The 19,466-nt window shown below is 43.8% G+C and overlaps 1 protein-coding gene across 1 annotated transcript in view; it reads right to left on the bottom strand.

Moving 5' to 3' along the window:
- LOC138303656 (alpha-2-macroglobulin-like protein 1) overlaps nucleotides 1–19,466 on the bottom strand; it is a 182,941-nt gene that overhangs the window by 129,312 nt on the left and 34,163 nt on the right. Inside the window, exons 2-3 of the mRNA XM_069242960.1 lie at nucleotides 12,854–13,037; nucleotides 4,310–4,472 (exon numbers count right to left, since the gene is read on the bottom strand). Of these exons, the coding sequence (XP_069099061.1) occupies nucleotides 4,310–4,472; nucleotides 12,854–13,037 (347 nt within the window). The remainder of the gene's footprint in view (nucleotides 1–4,309; nucleotides 4,473–12,853; nucleotides 13,038–19,466) is intronic.

Here is a 19,466-nt window from a genome sequence, read left to right as displayed (position 1 = left end):
TTCAGGTTTTGCTGGTAGTAACAAATAAGCAGCACACGCTGACATGATTTTTTAGCATCTCACATTGTTTTATATGTAGTTTCTTATTTAGACCACAAAAAATTATATTGCCATAAATGCATATTAAGAGTGTTCTGGATGGGTGAGGCTGTCAGTGTAAGAGGGCCATTCTTAGAAGAGTTATTGGTTGAGAGATGCTCCTGAGGTCGGAGAGAGTTGAGGGTTCAGCTGAAAGAAGTATTAAATGTCATTGAATTGTTCTTATGTGTAGGTCCTGGTAGTGGAGTGTGCCCCCTGCTGCTCTCAAAAATTCTAACAGCACAGCACAGCTAGAGAGGGGCACAGACCAACAACCCTCTCCATGGCTCCAAAACTAGGCAACATGATTTGTTTATTGACTAACTTGTCCAACATTGTATCAAGTGAGCGAGTTAGACCTAAAACACTAAGGGCAAGCTGCATATTTTAGAACAGTACTTTTGAAAAATATTACATAAAAGCAAAGATTGACAAAGTTATAGAGGAAAACTGGTGACGTTCTCTTATACTCCAGCATCTGCAAAATGTCACAAACTTTATATTTCTTCACAACAATAAATAATGTATGTATTTACAATGTGTTTGTGTGATGGTGTAAACAGCCAACCAGTTATTTGCACCTGAGGGAGAAGCATTGAAAGGTTGATGTAGGTTCCATGCTGTAAAGGAAACATACTATCACTTTTGAAAATAATGCCAATACAGAATGTTCAATACGGCTTCTATGCCAATTAATGTGCCAGTTTGTGGTTAAATAATTATGCTATTATGTTCCAAGGTCCTGCCGTCATCTGCCAAGGGACTTGCTGTACACCAATGAAGCATTCATTGCATACTTTAGGGTGCATGCACTTACACTGCAGTGTTGCCAATGTATTCCAGGATGCTGTTAATAATAATAATGTTCAGTATTCCAGACTCCAGTGTGTGGTGCTTTAATGTATCTCAGTTGTGTTTAACATTCTAGTCTGGTGACCAATGACACTCAAAAGCTGGGGTCTGTTTACAATGCCAGGAGCCTCTCTAATGTAAAATTGAGTTTAGGTGTGCTTTCAAGTCCCCAGACTTTCACAGCAGGGTGGTGGCAACACCATACTCCAGGGCCTTCTGGGCTGCACAGTGACCTCCTGCTTAAGGCCATCCTACATGACAAAGCATACAGGCCCAGATTCAAGAAAAGTGGCACTTCATTCATGAAGCGTCACTTTTCTTGCGGCCCCTTTCGCCCCCCCTAATGCCACCATGTATACGCCATATTTAACATATGGTGCACCATGGCGCAGGTTAGGGACAATAGCATCATCATTTTTTAAGCTATTGTTGTGCTTTTCAGGATTAGTGCCATCCTGCAAGGTACGGAGAGGCCCATTAATAATAATGGTGTGCTTCCTTTTAACGCCTGCTCATTTCCAAACCCACACAAAGCCATGTAATTCAAACTTTTCATAGCTTACTAAATACCAGAATGGATTGTGTGCTCGGTGTGCTTCAAAAAGGTGATGCAGCCTGACGCAAAATCTTTGTAAATATGGGCCAGAATGCTGCATAGGCACCGCCTTTCACAGCGCATTATGAGAGCCGGGCAAGGACAAGTTCTGCTCGAAATCCATATGATGAGGGAACTCTGCCCCAACCTTGTTGAGTGGGATTTCATACTGTGAATAAAATGATACTATTTGACAGTGTGCTGCTGCCCACATTGAATACATGTTAGACACAGTCCTCAAAGGACCTTGCTTCAGTGCTTCCTAAATAAAGAGCTGTGTGCTGCCAATTGCCTGCAGAACATCTACTGTCCAACCATGTCCCCGCTGCAGGCCTTGCCTGAGTAGAAGCCCTCAGCCAAGCCAGGTCACCATAAATGGGGAACAGAGGGCAGAGAATCTCTCTCCACTTCTCACCAGAGGTAGGAGGAGGACTGTCATAGAACTATTCATCACCCAGCCCTGATGCTACTAGACTCTGTATTAAGTAAATCATGTGCATCTTCCCTATGGCAAACGGGGTCCTTCTGTGTTCATACATTTTTAATGGATGTGAATGATAGTGAACATGCTATGATTTTGCAATCATGGTAGTAAATATGGAAACAAGGATATGAAGAAGACTGAGCTCCATCGCCCCCATTGCTCCTGTTGTTAGAGTTATTCTTAGATATTTGTGAACTTTATTTTAGCTTAAACAATGACTTCAACATTGAGGTTGACTGACACCCACAAGGAACAAAACAGCAGCTTCATCCCTCACTTCTATTGTCAGCTTTTTTGTCTCGAGGTCCTGACTGAAGGGGTACAAAACATTTCCCACAACAACAGGCCCTGAAGATTTTACCCACATGGTGTGACTAGCTCCAGTAAATTCCAAAGGCAGAGCCATGCCAGGCCTTCGTAGAAACCATTGATGAGTGAAACTCTGCTCACACTGGTTGACTTGGCTTTCAGAGTCTGTAAATGCATCTGGAACTGATTGGCAGTGGCCTGCTGACCTCCAGTCAGTGGCAGCTAAGACAAACTTGAGCCCCTCTCCATCTTATTGAACACCTCCATTGGCACAGACATGCTTGGTTCTTGCAATACACTTCATGAATGTGGGGCTGCCTACTGTCCATTTCCTCAAGCCAGGGCGAAGCCCAGTCCTCTGCAAAAGATTTTCGGGTTTGCATGGTGCTGCTAAGATTGCCTACACGAGGGCCTGGGACAGCCCAAAGAATCCAGAATCAAGGAGGCAGAGTGCCAAGAAGCCCTTGCTAATGTGCAAGGACCATTAATCAAATGCAACTGAATGGGACTCTGCCTTGTGAGATCCTTCTCTCTCAGTCTTTTGCTGGTTGCTTTGTTCTATTTAGTGAGACTCATAATGCTCCCTTTCCTGGTATTCACTATTCTTCATGCATCATGGTGTGAAAATTGTCCCCTCTCCAGGTTATCACATGCCAGCACAACCCAGAAGAAAGGGTTTAGAATGGTGAACTCAACTTTCTTAAAAGCACTACCTCAATGGCATACTGAACAGAAGCCTACCTCAACTCAACTTGAGACAATTAGCACCTCCAAATAACAATGGAAAATTACATGAAAGGTCAAGATTTTACTTGTTTCCTAAAACGAAATTTCTGACAAATAGTGAGACTAATCCTGCGTGTTGAATATTTGGTGGTACAACAAGATAGCCATTTTAATTACAAGGTTTAAATGGCGTTACTTGGAGATCAAGCTCAGACTAGAAGCAGACCCTTCTTTAGAGTGTTCCCTTGCATGAATAGGAGAAGGAAATTGAAGAATGTAAAAATGTAAGTTTGGTCCTATTTTTTTGTTTAGTGAAGGCTGTAACCCCCTACTCAGTACACAAAGTAGAATGTGCTTCTGTGAGACTAAGGGTCATATTTAGGAGAGGCTTGAAGCGCCATTGTTTCACTTCTAGTGATGCAGCAGAGGTGCAAACCTCTCAACCATGTCTATGAAGCCAAGCAAAGCCACTTTGTGTGGCTACGAATGGACTAATAGATATGGAGTAAGTCAAGGCAGCGCAAATCACTGCATTGCCTTACTCTGAGCCAGGGAGGCGTTCCATGCACGATGCTGTGGGTTTTACTATGCACCACCCATGGAGTTTGATGCATACCGAAATTTACAAGAGCTGAGGATAAATATCTTTAATTCTCATTGTTTCTTTCCTCTCTCTATGTGTGCTGCACTCACGTAGCACACATAGAAAGGGGGAAAAAGCCTCTCAGAATAGTTTTTGTGAAGGAAGGTGCCCCTTCCTGCACAAAACAATCCTGCCTACAACACAGACACCTTTGCACCATGGTGCAAGGGTGCCTGCATTGGCGCTAGGCTGCTGAAACAGCCCCAGTCCAGGAGGGAAGGGCAGGAATGCACCATATGCTAAAGATACAGTGCATTCCTGCCCTTTCACTTTGACACAGCAAGGTGACCCTGCACCAAATCCCCATTAATGTGGGCCTTAGAGTGTTGATTCATGCCATATTTACTGAGTCAGGCCTGAACTCAAAGATAAAGAAACTGTAAAACGTCCTAGTCCTGGGCATGTGTTAGAGGATGCAGAAGCCAGACCGAGACCGGGGGCCTGACTTCATGGCCTTGCCGTCTTGTGTAACATACACAAATACATACCCAAGCTGGAAAATAGGTACGACATGACTGGATCACTAAGGGCTTGTAACAGTTCATAAACACAAGCGCAACAGAAACATAGAGATAAAGTCCTCTCTTCTGGTCTTTCCTTCCACAAGCAGCCTTCTTCTTACCCATCTGATCCGGCTTGTAGACAGGTTTATCCGTCTGTATAATGCCTTTAGGCTCTGTTGTCTTAATCAGTACTGTCTTGGTTTCAGAAAAAGCCGTATGGTCACCAGTGAGCTTTAATTGGATGTTGGCCACCTCCTCGAAGCCCCCGGCTGGTGAGGGGACCTTTATGGCAAAAAGAAAAAGAAAAATTGTATTACTTTCTGCTTAGACTCTGCAGCATTGTGGTGTGCATGTATGTCTCATGGCAATTGCACATTGGTAATCTGATGTTTATTCAGAATACAGACAGTGGGGAGGAGTGATGAAGTGCTTGGTGGTGAAGCAGAAAAGGAATATACTGTATGGCAATGCCTGGCACCTTTTAAAGTGCTGCATCATCTTGCTAGGCTAGCCTTCTCCTCAATGCACATCTGCTCACCAAGGTCTTCCTACCTGACATAACAGTTTGAGTTCCATAGCTAAGTAATTCAGCGCCTGTTTCATTGTCTTTAAAATTTAATGGTTAATAAATATAAAAATATTTGAATACCATTTTCAATATGTGATTCTGTTCAGGTGTATATATGTGAACATTGAGCTGGTTTTTCTTGAGTAATACTTAAAGAATTAAGGATCTTTCCTTTCAGTAATAACAAATGTTTTTGGTTTAGATTGTATATATCTTTAGTGATACCTGGACATTTTATGCACAACTGGCATATCCGTGGTTCTCCAGCTAAGTTCGATGTCTCAAGTTTATATGAGAACATGCAATAAAACAGGTGCCTGGGAATATGCATTGGAACATTCCCCCACTGTGAGAAGCCTAGGGTCTACATATTATCAGTAAGGTCCCCTGCAGGATTTGAGACTGACTTGTCGACCACAGGTTGAACTCACCCAGGATCAAGACTTTGCTGCCTTTCAACTATAGAAGTAGCACCACATTGAGAACCTCCTCTTTGAAGATGGGTGTGTGGCCGAGACTGAGGGTGTTAGGCCACTACATTTATTTGAGAACATTTAGAATTGATGGCACTAGAGATAACTATATACTCGAGTTAAAATTAGTATACAAGTGAGATGATGGTGCAGCTAGGCTTAATGGTGTATGCAATAGTTTAGAAGAGCATCTACTTTAGAAATTGTCTAAATGTCGTAAAACTGTTTGGACCATAACACACAGCACCGGGTACCTTTTTATATGATAAATACAGAACAGATGACAGGATAGAAGTCGCCTTGTGGTGGGGCTCTGCAGAGGTGGCCATAGGACATTCTTCATAAAGATAATATGTAGCCTTGCTCCTATTCCTTTATTTAATTAGGTGGTTAATATTGTGTCACTAATGCACCTTTTCGTCACATCTAAGCGTGATGAAAAATTCTGATCAAACCTCACACTGGCCAAATCAGGGTCCTTCCTATTCCTCTCTTCCAATTCTCATGGTCATCTTATAATTTTAAACACCATGCACATCCCAGAAACTGATACTAATTTTGTAAACATTGCAAAAAGGTTTGCCCCTCTCACTTTTCTTCTATATATTGCCTTGTGTAAACACTGACAAACACTATATTTCACAATGTGGGAAAACACTGAAAAAACACCACTAGATGTCACAAGCAACAAACACATGCAAAAACGTTTCATATGCTGTGCTTAGGAACCACTTTTGGGCATGGCTTGTATTACCCAATCAACTAAAAAATGGGTAGCTTTCTGACAGTGAGATTCAGAGGTGGTGACTAATAAAACGATAAATATTAAATTGTCAACACCAAATGTGCTAACCAACGGGGGGTAAAAAAGCTGAATTACTAGAGTCAATATGTGAAACGTAATGTAATGGGCCATTATACTTAGCAGATTAATTGTTTCTATAAATCCTTCAGGCACACGTTAATGAGTCACAAACTCCTTATATCTGTTTGTTATTCCACTCACTACAGCAGCTGTGTTGCAGGATGCATTTGAAAAAGCACTACTTGTATGTTAATTTAAATATGCAATTAAATATTCAGAATCAATACAAACAGCAAATGCCGGTCATTGTTTTTGCTCCTCAACTATTGTTGGTGACTTTTGTACTGGGCACCAACAATAGTTTTAATCTTGTTTAGATCTGTTTCCATTCCTTGATTCCAGGGAAATGGTCTTTCCTGACCATATATTAAAGATTATGGCCCTCATTGTGACTTCAGCAGTCTATTCTGTAGACTGCCAAAGTCACCGCCGCCACGTGACCACCAGTGTTGGCAGTCTGACGACCGCCCTATAATGACTGCTGGCTTCTTTCCGCCACTATTTGGCAGAGAAGCCGCCAGCAGACCTACTGGCATTTGGCAGTCTAGTGGAGCTTGCTCTGCCACCACCACCACCGTCACGTCACCACAACACCACCCGCCGCATTACAACATTGTAAACGGCGTGGAGGTGTTGTATTGGCGGGACGCTGGCAGAGGAGCTAGCCCCATGGAGCCCATTCCCTCCCGGACAACCATCGCGACCACCAGGTATGGTGATCATCTGACAGGGGAGGGGGTTGGGGGGTATTGCGTGTGTTTGTATGTGTGTCCAAGTGTAGGTGTGCTTGTGTGAATGCCTGTATGCGGGGGTGGGTGGGGTGTCCTGTCCGTATGTGTGTGTGAATGAGTGAGCGTGGATGGAAGTGTGGGGTGTGCATGCGTGGATTAGGGGTGTGGGGGTCAGTGCGGGGACCGGGAGGAGGGGGGAATTTGCTGCTTGGGGTGGTTGGGAGGCTTCTTATGGGGGAGGGGAATGTGGGAGTCCTGTTGTGGCGACAGGAATCAGTATTCCTGTCGCGAGTATCCTTTCTGTCAGGTGATGCGCCTGTTTTGCAGCCCCACCATGGAATCCCTGGCAGAAAGGATACTCATAATACCAGAGGTGGTGTTAGGTGGACCGCCGGATCAAAGGTGATCAAGGTGGTCCCACCGCCCTGGCAGTACAGGCAGTGAACTGGCTGTGATGCAGCCAATTCACTGCTGCGGTCATAATTTGGAGGTCCTGTCCCGCCACGCTGTCGGCGGTCTGACTCCCACCGCTGGCATGGCCTGGCAGGACCACCAAAGTCATAATGACCACCTATGTTTCTTTGTGTACATAGCTTTTCCTTTATGTGGTAAATCTGTTCAATATCATCAGAAGAAAATATATATCAGAATTGTCTAAATACATGAGTGCTTAGATGGCATAATTGAAGATACCATTGACAAAGGCTTGAAATGCAGATGATGTGTTATACAACTGCAATGAGATGGTCAAATACTTAAGGGAGGTAGATAACATTTTAAACTCTTTTTCCACGTTTCACAACAATGAATGTTTCTCAGAACTTACTCTGCTTACAAACAGTGTTTTAGCATGTTAAATAAGTTCCTGAACCAATAGTAAATACATGTATATGTATGTTATCATTATATGGTATATATTAAGTAGTGGCTTTCTTGGTAAGAAAGGAAATAGGCACCTGGAGCTATGAGCCCAAAGGGCGAATTAAACATATTTCCAAATTAGCTTCCAAGTACTTTTTCAAACTGCAACGCTATTCAGGGCTGGGCAGGCTTTTCGTTCTAGTGCGCTTTCCCCTGTGATCTGGAGCCCTTGAAGGCCGGTTTTGAAAGACTAGGGCGCTCCTGAAGCCTTTGCCACTTTCCCATCATCCCAATGTTAAATGCAGAAGGCACTTGGAGGCATCAAGAGAGAGAAAGAGAGGAGGGTGGAGGAACGGATAAAGAAAGCGACCAGAGAGGGTGACCCACTTCACGAGGAAGCATTTCAAAAACTCTGTTAGCGCTTTGCATTTTACTACTCTCTGACATGTGAAGCAACGAGTTCTAAGGTCGGTGTAACCCAAGCCATGTATTTGTTCTGTGAGCCTCTACGTAGAGAACTCACTCTTTTATATCATTTCAAATTGTATTGGGCTTCTTTTACTTTTCAACATGTACGAAACACCATATCGTCACTATTACTTTTGCAATTTTGCACATTCTTAGCTTTTCCTTCCCTTGCTCTTCCCAACTAATTTTTGAGCCACCGGCCACCACTCTGCCAACACTGCAACACAACACCACAGAAGGTCTATTATAACCCAAAATTAATTGATCAAGGCTTAATGTTTCAGCACTATGCAATACAGGAGCAGCTTTGAGGCAAAACAGGGGCATCACCTAGGTTGTTTGGGTTGGTGGGTGCAGGCAAAAACTGCAGTCACTTGGGGGGCCTGGGACTCTTGGGGTGGGTGTGTTCCAGAATTCTATGGCTGGCGTGCAGAGGAAAGCCATTTCTTTGATACAAATCCCATACCCGCATGGTACATTCCTCCCACCATCCTTCTGTTTGATGGAGGATTTTTGTCAAGAATGTAAGTTGGTAGGCTGGACATTTTTTGTGGTTGCCCTCCTTTTTAAGCTATTTCCTTATAGTCTCAGGTGTGTAGGGGTGACTTCAGATGTGAATAGTTTTAAGAGAATGTACGTTAGTTGTAGCTGTTTCCACTAGATTGAGGCTATTTTGAGCCCAAGAAGCTGCCATTTCTTTCCTCTGGCTAGTTTGATCCTGCCAAATAGTCTTCAATTGCATATGCCTTTCCCTAAAACATTAGAATCATTCTGGTTATTTAATTACCATATCTGGCATTTTTATCAAATGAAAAGTGCACATAAATGGAGCAATTGGCCTAAATATAAAATCCAGCATGTGAGCTTGAAGTGAAAGCTTTTGCCACCCACCTCCGGAGCAAAACCCTTAACATAATCTGAGAGCAGAGCTTAATTTGTGCTTGTTCTTTCCGGTGCTGAGCACCAGCACTCATTTTTGCGGGCCGGGGCTTATTCTTCTGCCTCAAGCATTTGCTACGAGCAAAAGACACATATGGGAAAGACGGAGGAAGGGAAAAACGAAAAAGCTTCACAAAGGGAGAAAGCAGGAAGCTGCTATAGTGTGTTAAGGGGCAGGAAGTGGCTTTAAATGGATTGCAGGGGCCCGAGATGGCTTTAGGATTACGCTGCCCTAGTATTCCATATTCACACATTTAATTGCAGCAGCTGCGCATGTTTAAGAGGAGGGCTTTGGGCAGCGGCACGTTTTTATTTACAAAAGAAGCACTGTCTAAGAGGCAGCCGTGTAACAATCCAGGCCAGGCTGGGGCATTCAAGTGCACGTTAAACACATTTTTGCAATTGGGATGTTCTATTTAACAAGTTGTACCTTGTAAAATTTTGAGCCTCTTTATGAGTTTGGCAGTCTGAGGACCAACAAACCCACAGTGTTTGTGCGACCCCCAAACGCCAGGTGGTCCTGACTGCCATAATATGACCCTGGCGGTCGGAGCCCCAGGGGACTGCCTCCACCACCAGGATCATAGATGCCGATGGGTAGGTGGGGGTCAAAGTCGTGCTCAGCCATGATGGTGCTTAAAGCATCACCGCCGTGCTGATCACGACTTCACTTTCTGCCAGCCTTGCCAAGGTAGGGTCCCTTCCATGGAAAGGCTTGCAGTAAGCCAGTGCTGGGGGCCACAAGGGGGTCCCAGCACTGCCCACAACTGGGAAACAGCCTTAACAACGCGGCTCGAACCACGCTGTGCATTTACAATGTGGCCCGAACCACAAATGCATCTTTACAATGCATTCCTTAACCACACAAGTCATTATAATGACTTGCCTTAGGCAAAGCGTTGTCGGACTGATGTTGGACTTTAAGTCCAACTCTTTCCCTACTGTGGCACAGACTGGAATTGGAATAGTACATTTTACTATTCCAAAGTACAGCACTTTCCCCAAGACAAGTCGCTGTAATGACTTGCGTGGTAAAGGAATGCGTTGTAGAAACACATTCATGGTTCGGGACGTGTTGTTAAGGCAGGCATCGTAAATGCCTGCATTGTTCCTGCATACAACCCCCATGACCAGATCGTGGGTAGTGCAGGGGCCCCGCTTCCCAGCGCCGTCGGAATGCATACTAGTGTGTATTGCAAGGGTGCTGGGAACACCCTCTGTGTGACGGCATTGCCCTCTGCTCCATGAGGATCCAAGGCCAATGCCACCACACAGTTTCCACTGGGCATACCAGTGGAAACCTCGGATTTCAGAGGTTTCCGCCAATCAGCCCAGAGGAAACCTTGTAATGGGACCAGGGAAGAGCCCACCAGCCTCGCAGTGGTCTCCTCCCCATGGGTCTAGCAGCCTGGATTTCAGACTGCCAGACTCGTAATGAGGTCCTTAGTTCCATCTGAATAAAGGTCAGATCAAAATGTTACCCATGCCCATAGCTATCAGGTTATAGAGTGTTTAAAACTGATTTCTCTCTAACTCAGGGTATAACATAGATAAGAAAGTCATTCCCACATCATGCAGCTATTTAAGGTAAATAAAAAATGCTCAACATTGATTGTAGTTATATATGCTGAAAGGCTGTTTTTAATAGGGTTATTGAGTTTTTACCTTTTAAAAAACAGTTTTCCCACTGAGTGTTCTGCCCTGACTGTAGTTTAGCCCACTTGACTTAGGAGTTATTGTGCTTCTTTTACACCTACAGCCCTCACAGGAGAGATGCTCTAGGACCACTGCTCATGGGTGTCTCTAGGCCAAGATCTTCTTTCCTACTTAACAAATAGTTATGTTGCACAACTACTTGTGAAAGAAAGGTTGACAATGATCAACACTCTGCCTAAACAGAGGCCTTTCTGACTGTCACTCTGCAAGGCAAATTCCTGATACTTTTTTTCTTTTAATGTTCAGATGTCTCATAGACTGGAGGAAGCCAGACTATATGGGTGAGGACAGCAGATCGTCCTTGAAGAAATGTGATTCTGCCTTGAACTGAGAGGGTCACAAAGTCACTGTCACTGGGAGGAGCTAATTGTGGGAGAAAAGAATACCTAGACCCTACAGAGACCAGTCATGTTGAAAAACTGGAGAACAAAGCATTGCAGGCTTACTGTTGATATAAGTAAGTCCCAAGAGGCAGGGACTGAATGACAGCACTGAGGAAGAGTGAAAGAAAATGTGCAAAAGTCCTGTTATGATGCACTTAGAGACATTCACCAACCATTGTTGAGTTAAACCTATAAAACAGTTCTCACAATTTTCAACTCAGACTGCTTTTGAGGATAAGAAGAATGAGTACTGCATGTGTATGATTCCTTCCTGGCTAGTGGAAGTCTTATAAGTGTCACTTCTCCTTCATCTTGAAATTCTGGAACTGAAAGTCTTCTCTGAAGGTGAGGAAAGCTGGCTTCCTACTGACCAACCGGAACAAAGAAGGACCATAGTGTCTCTGGGAGAGCCCGGCCTTCAGTGAATATCTTTGTTGGGACAAAAGTGTGGAAGATCTAAGAAATAGAGGCAGCTGCAAAGGCATGCAGATAACCAGTAGGACCAGTGGTAACTGGACTTTTTTCTTTGGTCCTGACTAGAAATGGGGGAAAGCATTTTCTCACTTGTACTTATAGCCTTAGAGGCTTGAACTTCAGTAGACCGAAAAAACAGTATATCCAACATTGTGGGGGTCTGCTCTGCTACAACGCTGCACCTTGCTCCACAGGTGGATTTTGCCTAATAAGTGGGATGTTAAACTTCTTGCCTGAACCAACCGCTAGCTCTTGTCCAATCTTTCTCCATTGCTTGTTGGCTTCAAATAAGACTAGAATCCCGACAACGATATCCTATTTGATAACATTGCATTTTTGATTTATTATTGTTTTCTATGAAAGTGCTTAAATGTATTTCTAACTTCTTATCTAACATATAATTAAATCGTTTTTGTGTCCTCTTACACATTAGATGTTACTCTTCTTAACTATATTAGTTGGGGAGCTTTATATTCTTTAGTTCTTTCCTGTAATTGTTTTCAGTGCTTGTGTTCACATATCCCTTGCATTATGCTCTGAGGAAGGAGTTGCTGTTTCTACCAACCCACCCAGGCTAAGTTTGAGATTGTCCACAGTTGCCTGCTTTACATCTATAATAAGATTGCTTTTGACTATGTGGGAGCTCAGCCACAGCTCATGTCATGAATGAGGCTTTCTCTCCGATAGCTTAGCAAGTGTCGTCCTACAGTGCTGATTTAGGGCATTCATGGAGTGTGTTAGTTCAGTTTCAGACAGTGCTTAATTTGTAAATAAAAACGTGCTGGTGCCCTAAGCCCTCCTCTTATACACTGATTACTGAGGCAGCGTAATCCAGAAGCCATCTCGGGCCCCTTTAATACATTTAAAGCCACTCCCTGCCCCTTCAGTTCACTCTTGCAGCTTTCTGCTTTCTCACATTGTGACACTTTTTCGTTTTTGTCTTTCCCATATGTGTCTTTTGCTCGCAGTAAATGCTTGAGGCAGAAGAATAAGCGCCGGCCCTGAAAAATGAGTGCCGGTGCTCAGCACCGGCAACAACAAGCACAAATTAAGCACTGGTTTCAGACTAGTCCCTATGACATATACTCTGGTGTACATTTATCCTATGTGGCTTTTAACACGCTATCAGAGAATCTGTAAGAGTGTGTTGTTCCACCAAAGTCCCTTTGCCTCCTACTTACAGACCTGAAAGCGCCTGCATTCCTGCAGATCTGGCCCCTTAGTTTGGAAATCCATGAGTTTGGTGTTCCTGGTTTCAGACTGGAGAGTGACGGTAAGCTGGACTTCTTCGGTGACACCGTGAAGCAGCACACAGACGCTGGCCTGCGATGGGTGGTGCAGTTCAGCTGGAATCAGTAGCAGGTGGTACCTGGGGAGAGAGGAGTGTCCGGGTCAGTCGCAGTGACAAGGACGGCTCAGTTGGTGATACAAAGCAGAGGGATGGACACTGTGCCTCAGTGTATTCTAAAATCATACACAATGGCGTGGAAAGGGTGGTGAATATACATCACAGTCTCCAACAAGAAGTGGTAGAAGCTGAGTAAGATATTTTCTTTTAAACAAGTTTTGCAAAAATGGATCAGGGAAATCTTAGTACTGAGTCAGCATTTTTTAGATCATGTATGATTTGGCTCTCATAAGCATGGACGTCATTTGGGGATCACCAGCTGTTGCAGCTGTGACTTCTGGGTTGTCCTTTGCGACCTCTGGCACTGCCTGTGCGACCCCTGGCTTCAGAGGTGGTAAATTCAGTGCCAGGAACATAGTGACAGCTCGTCCTTACTGACGTCACTTGGGACTGCGCTCCCCTTGTTTTATGTCAATTTGTATTACACTAAATAGTGAATAACATATAATTCACTATTAGTGTAATACAAATGGGGTAAAATTAGCGTGGAATATGCCATTCCATGGCAGCTGAGGTAAGTAAAAATGTATGTTGTGCTCGTGCTTGCGGGTGTGTGTGTTTATGTTAGAGCGTGCATGTGTAAGTGTGAATTTGTGTGTATGTATGAGTACGCGAGTGTGAGTTTCAGTGGAGGTCCAATGGCGCGTGATGTCACTTCCGCTACCCCTGGCATTTTGGAGAGTTGACGCCCATGCTCACAAGCAGGTAAAACCAGAAGTGTTTTACATGAAACTAGTTTGTAAAAGTGCCTGAATAACTTCACATGTGAGCAAGAGTACTGAGAAAGCAAGGCTTAAGTTTGTAGGGCTGGTGTGCAGAGGAGAAACGGAGAGACCAGGTGGGCCACCAGCCTCTATCTGCTCTCACACCCTAGATTTGTATGAAAGTTTTGCACTCCTGTAGCTAGTGCTTTAAATGGTCCGGTACTGTCCGGTACGGAATACGGGCACTTTTTTATTTTGAGAGGGAGAGTACCGGCACATCTCAAGAAAAACGTAATACTTTTAATTGGAGAGTAGCGGCACTTCTCGGAAGCAAGCATGTACTCTGGCACAGAGTACCTGCACTTTAATTTTTCCATTTCAAGCACTGCCTGTAGCCAATTGCCATTTTCACTTATTATCATCAGCATCATAAACTTTATTCTATTATATAACAGATAAGGTTAAAAATGTGAAAGTTAAAAAAAAACACAATGTGATTACTTGAAATAGACCAGGCACATAAATCGGGTAATCGCACACGAAGTTCCCACAGCGAACACTACTTTTTTTAAAAAAAGAACCAACTGCCTAACATACTTTATCGTCCACTAACGACTGCAAAACCTCAAACAACTTTTAAAAATACAAGCCTATAAAAGTGGGAATACAACATTTTGGAATATAAAATTTGCAGAAAATGTAAAGTTTAACAATGGTCGAAATGTCAACTAGCTCCTCCCTCCACCTCTGTCTGATATAGTCGAGCCACGGAACGATAGACCACCACTGGACCACCGCTTACAATTTAGAGCAGCAGTTCCCAACCTTTTGATTTCTGTGGACCCCCAATTTATCATTACTGGAACCCGGGGACCCCCACTGAATCATTACTGGAATTCGGGCATCCCCACTAAGTCATTATTGAAAGCAGTGGACCTAATCCGTTAATGATATTTAATTATCTACACAGTCTCAAACCCCCTGAGGAGGCTTTGCGGACCCCCGGGGTCCCAGGACCACAGGTTGGGAACTACTGATTTAGAGAATCCTTGCTAATTTAAAGAGGCCTGCTGGTTCAGACAACCAAAGGCGTGAACCCTCTCAACCACCCTTCATGTATTTTAGACCCAGTCCCTCATGAACTGCTTGGGGAAACTGACAATATACATCGACAAAAACAGTTTTGCTCAAGTTGTAAGAATGCACTATTATTATAATAAGCCCTGAGCTTGGTATTGATGGGATCACACTGAGCTTTGCAAACGCTGAGGAAAGGTAGCAACAGTTTCCCTTTCTAAGATAGGGTGATACTGAATACAGCCCCCACTGACGAGGACAACTTTTATCTCCTGATTGCAATGTTAGTGTGCCAATGCTGACAACTATCAAAGGGAATCTCTAAATAAGGGAAATAGGTGACTTTGTCGATTTGTTACCTCTGATACAGATGGTGCACAAATGGTTACTTGGATTTGTCCCTCAGGCCATAACCTCAGAGATGCAGACATAAATGTCCAAGTCTAGATCCATCAAAAGAGTAAAGTGTGGACTGGGAACCAGTTTCATGTGTCTAATGGGGGAGCAAGCCAGTAAGACTACTTCATCGGTGTACAGCAGCATAGGAGTGGCAACAGAATTCACTGTTGGGGTCATCAAGTCCCTGCTCCACCAAGACTGAATTGAGAGAGTTGATGTACGATATAAATAATATCTGGTCCAAACTAAAGCTCTAACTTACCCCTCTCTTCAAACTACAGGAGTTTGAGCATTCATCCTGGGGCCCAAACCTGACCCTGGCTGACAAATCGTTCTCTAAAACAGACAGGAAATTGACCAGAGAAGGGTGCAGACCCTTTAGGAGAAGCCTGCTTATTTACAGATAGAGAAATAAAAAACAAGTCACCAGGAAATAGAAGAATAGACCTATTATCTACTTTTTCGCATCAAGTGGTCAGAGAAAATTCAGGTTTTAGTCTCACTTAAAAGTCAGTGCTTCAGCACAGCAAATCACATGTACGCTTTCAAGCAGGGAAAGTATCTGTTACCATTCAATCCTTAGTTTCTCCTTGGAAAAAATCACTTGCTGGCTGGTTAAATCCTCCAATCATAAATAACTAATCTGACAACTTGGAGATGAGGAGCAAGTGTTGATTGAATGATGAAAGATTTAGATTTTGATGGACGGGTTACTCTTTCACATATGTGATGTAAATCATGTCTGCCGTACACATTATATTTTATAGTACTTGTAATACAGTGTAAGGGATATCCGACATGTTTGTGATGGAGTTACCCGTCTGCCAAACTCTAAATGAGACCATTGTCACTTCTCTGTCTCAGCTCCAACTGGCTGAACATGAAAGAAACACGATGCCAGAAGAAGAGCAATATAACCCATGAAAGAGCCAGCTCATATTTACATAACTATGTACACTGGAAGATGCAGGATCACAAGAAAACAACAGCCAGCCAGGGCAAAAATCTGGATCCCAAAGGATACAAAGAGCCACAAGAAAATGTAATATCCAAGAAAGAAGTGACTCAAACAGATGATCTCATTAAAGAACAAAAATATATTTCTACTACAACGTTTCAGCTTCCGCCTTCCTCAGGTAGTACAAGATGGTTTGCTCAGTGGCTGCACAGCTGACAGCTATTATCTATCAACTATCATTATTATTACTATTATCTATTATATATTAACTATCACAGCTATTTATTTCAGCTGTGCAGCCACTGAGCAAACCATCTTGTACTACCTGAGGAAGGCGGAAGCTGAAACGTTGTAGTAGAAATATATTTTTGTTACATAACTATGTACAAGTATACAAATTACAACACAACGCTTCTCGCTGTTGCATGCTCATTACACTCCTGGCTGTCTGCTGTTATCACTGCAATTAGGTATGTGTACTTCTCTGGGACCACCATCACCGACATTTAGATGTTCCACACCATCACTCGTCCCCCAATCAACACATGTCCTGTCCTTCATTTCAATAGCCAAACAATTGGTATGAAGTGCAAGCAAATGCTGAAACTCAAAGAATGCACCCGTTGGTGAAGTCGAGCCACTTATGAAACATGTTGTCTATCATGTGATGCTGGATCTGTTAATTCTAATTGCAAACAGCATATAAGGTGTTTTAGCAGTCCCAAATTAATTTCGTGCACTTACTATCATTGTTTTGACATTCTGCAACAAGGTCTATGAAAGATACAGTTGATTCATTCTAATGGCACATTCAATGCTATGCTTTTGGCTTCACTAAATCTTTACAAAGGATAGGAGGGATGCAACACAGCTGTCAACGAAATTAATGACTTGTTACTATAGTCAGTCAAAAGCACTCATATACTGCCAAAGCAAATCTTTTTTATTTTAGTTTGGTACTAATGAGAACTAAAGTATACAAAACAAGCGATGGATGGTATGCAACTACTGGTAATACCTCGGGCCACATCCCAGTCCATCAGTATTTTGCACACCATGTCACCTCAGTTTGAACCCAGCACACTTATGTAAATCAGTCTTGACCTTGCTCCAATGGCAACGGTCCAGTCAAAACTATCAAGGCAGTGGAACATGCCCAGATGATGTTCTTGTGCACACAGTGTCACTGGAGCCAAGATATAGCCGACTGATGAGTCCATAACAAGGGAAAAAGCAGTCCTGGGTTGCCTGTGCTCCGGTACAGGGAGGACCTGGCCTGGCAGCTCGGGCTGGGCTGTCCCCATTGGAGCAGGGTCAAGACTGATTTGCATACGGCTGGGTTCAAAATGAGGTGACATTGTGGACATAATAACGATGGACTTGGATGCGGCTTGAGCTATTACCAGTGACTGAGATTATTTTGAACATTCCATCCATCAATTTATGTTTACGTTAGTGTGGAGTAATGGGAACAGCAGATGATACGTGCAGGATGCTGACGAAGCTAAAATACTTTGCTGAATCACCGTACAGCAGTGCAACAAATCCCAGAGCAGCTGTTTCACAAGCAACAAATGTAGGGCCCGATGTACTATTTACTACTCGCAAAATACTGGTTACAGATTGTGACAAATAATTTTTCAACAGACCTATATACATACAGGCTGGTTATTAAATTTCAGATTTGGTGCGGTTTGCAGTCTGACCTACATCATTAATATTCATGAGGTAACTCTCAAATTGAGACTTGCTCCAGTTCACAGGGACGGTGGCCTGCTGTGGTCAACAGACCATCATTCCTGTGACTGTCTTTCAATAAATATGTGTCTTATTTAAATGTAGCTGATTTTCCCTAATGGAATAGGACTGTATTTAAAAAGAAAAGTTTTTTTTCTTAAAAGTTCATTTAAGAGTCGGGAGTGGGGGTGTTGCACAAGGCATCCTTGAAGCCGCGAGAGCTGTCGTCATGCTCAGCGGCTGAAAGCTGAGGCAGTAGGAGGGAGAGCTCGCCGAGACAGGACGCGCTGCGGCCGGAGGAATGCGGAAGCCGCCCTGGAACAGCAACTGAAGCCGGTGAACCACGCTGGAGCCGGATTAGGTTGCTACGGACGCCGATCCCTAGCTGGATTAAATCGGAAGCCGCCAGGAGCATTAGCTGAGGCCGGGTTGCAGATGGAATGCGGAAGCTCCGGAGCTGAAAACAAAATCGTGCAAGGTTGCTAGGGACGCCGAGCCAGGCGTTCCTAGCTGTGGCAACGCGGGGGCCTCCCCAAGGGTCGCTTTTGCCGTTGTCTCTGGATTTATGGATTCACAGATGTCTGGCTCCCTGTTCGGGAGCCCTGGCCAGTTTATTCAAGAAGAGAAGAGAACTGAGAGAACTGCAAGAAACCTACATCAGAGGCGTGGAGCAGAGGTGGCTTTTTCTCAGTGGAGAGGTAACGGCTCAAGTGGATTGGTTAAGGTGCAGTGAAGTAGAGAAGCAGAGAGTTATAACTCCGCATATTTCCGGCTTTTTTTTTCTTTTTGTTTTTCTGGAGGGTCTGCTTGTAAAACTCCCCCCGGATTTGCCTAGCACTTAAAGTATTTCACTTGGTATTACTGGTGGGGGGGGGGGAACATGGGGTGATAAGAGGAGAGAGAGGGGGAAAACAATTTCTCCCCTTTCTCACTCTCTTTTGGCACTCAGTACTAACTAAAGGAGGGTTGGGGTTGAAGGGACTCAGAGAAGGACCGTATTAGGCTGACAAAGGACTCTTTTTGTTTTTGAGAGTGGTCTCACCCCACCTTCTCCTGTGTTTTTTTTTTTTCTCTTTTTTCTCTTTTCTCTTTCCTTATTTCCCCCACACAGCCCTCCTTTTTTTTTTTTGTATTTTTTTTTTTTAATTTTGGAAAATAATTTTTTCTTCCTTCTGGGGAAGAGGGGAAAAATGCGGCGGTCTCCACACTTTGCAAGTCGCTCTGCCGCCAGAGCTCCCAGGACAACTCGCACTATCAAACAGAAGCGACCAACACCTTCGGATAACCACTTGCACAAGGCTCCGGACTATGCCCCCCCTCCTTTAATCACAGTTACGGATTCAGTCTCTAGTATGCCTTCACCTCTCCCTGTCAGCCCTCCACCCTTAGAAGCCAATTCGTCCAGCATCCCCCTTAGTCTGGATTGTCCGTCTGATGATTCAAGGGCCCCTCCATCAGATCTGGATCCTAGCCTGGGTTTAATTGAGGGCCCGCCATTACTGATTCGGCCTATCA

Source organism: Pleurodeles waltl, chromosome 7, assembly GCF_031143425.1.
Source record: "Pleurodeles waltl isolate 20211129_DDA chromosome 7, aPleWal1.hap1.20221129, whole genome shotgun sequence".
NCBI classification, from domain to species: domain Eukaryota; kingdom Metazoa; phylum Chordata; class Amphibia; order Caudata; family Salamandridae; genus Pleurodeles; species Pleurodeles waltl.
This window is presented reverse-complemented; position numbering and strand designations above follow the sequence as displayed.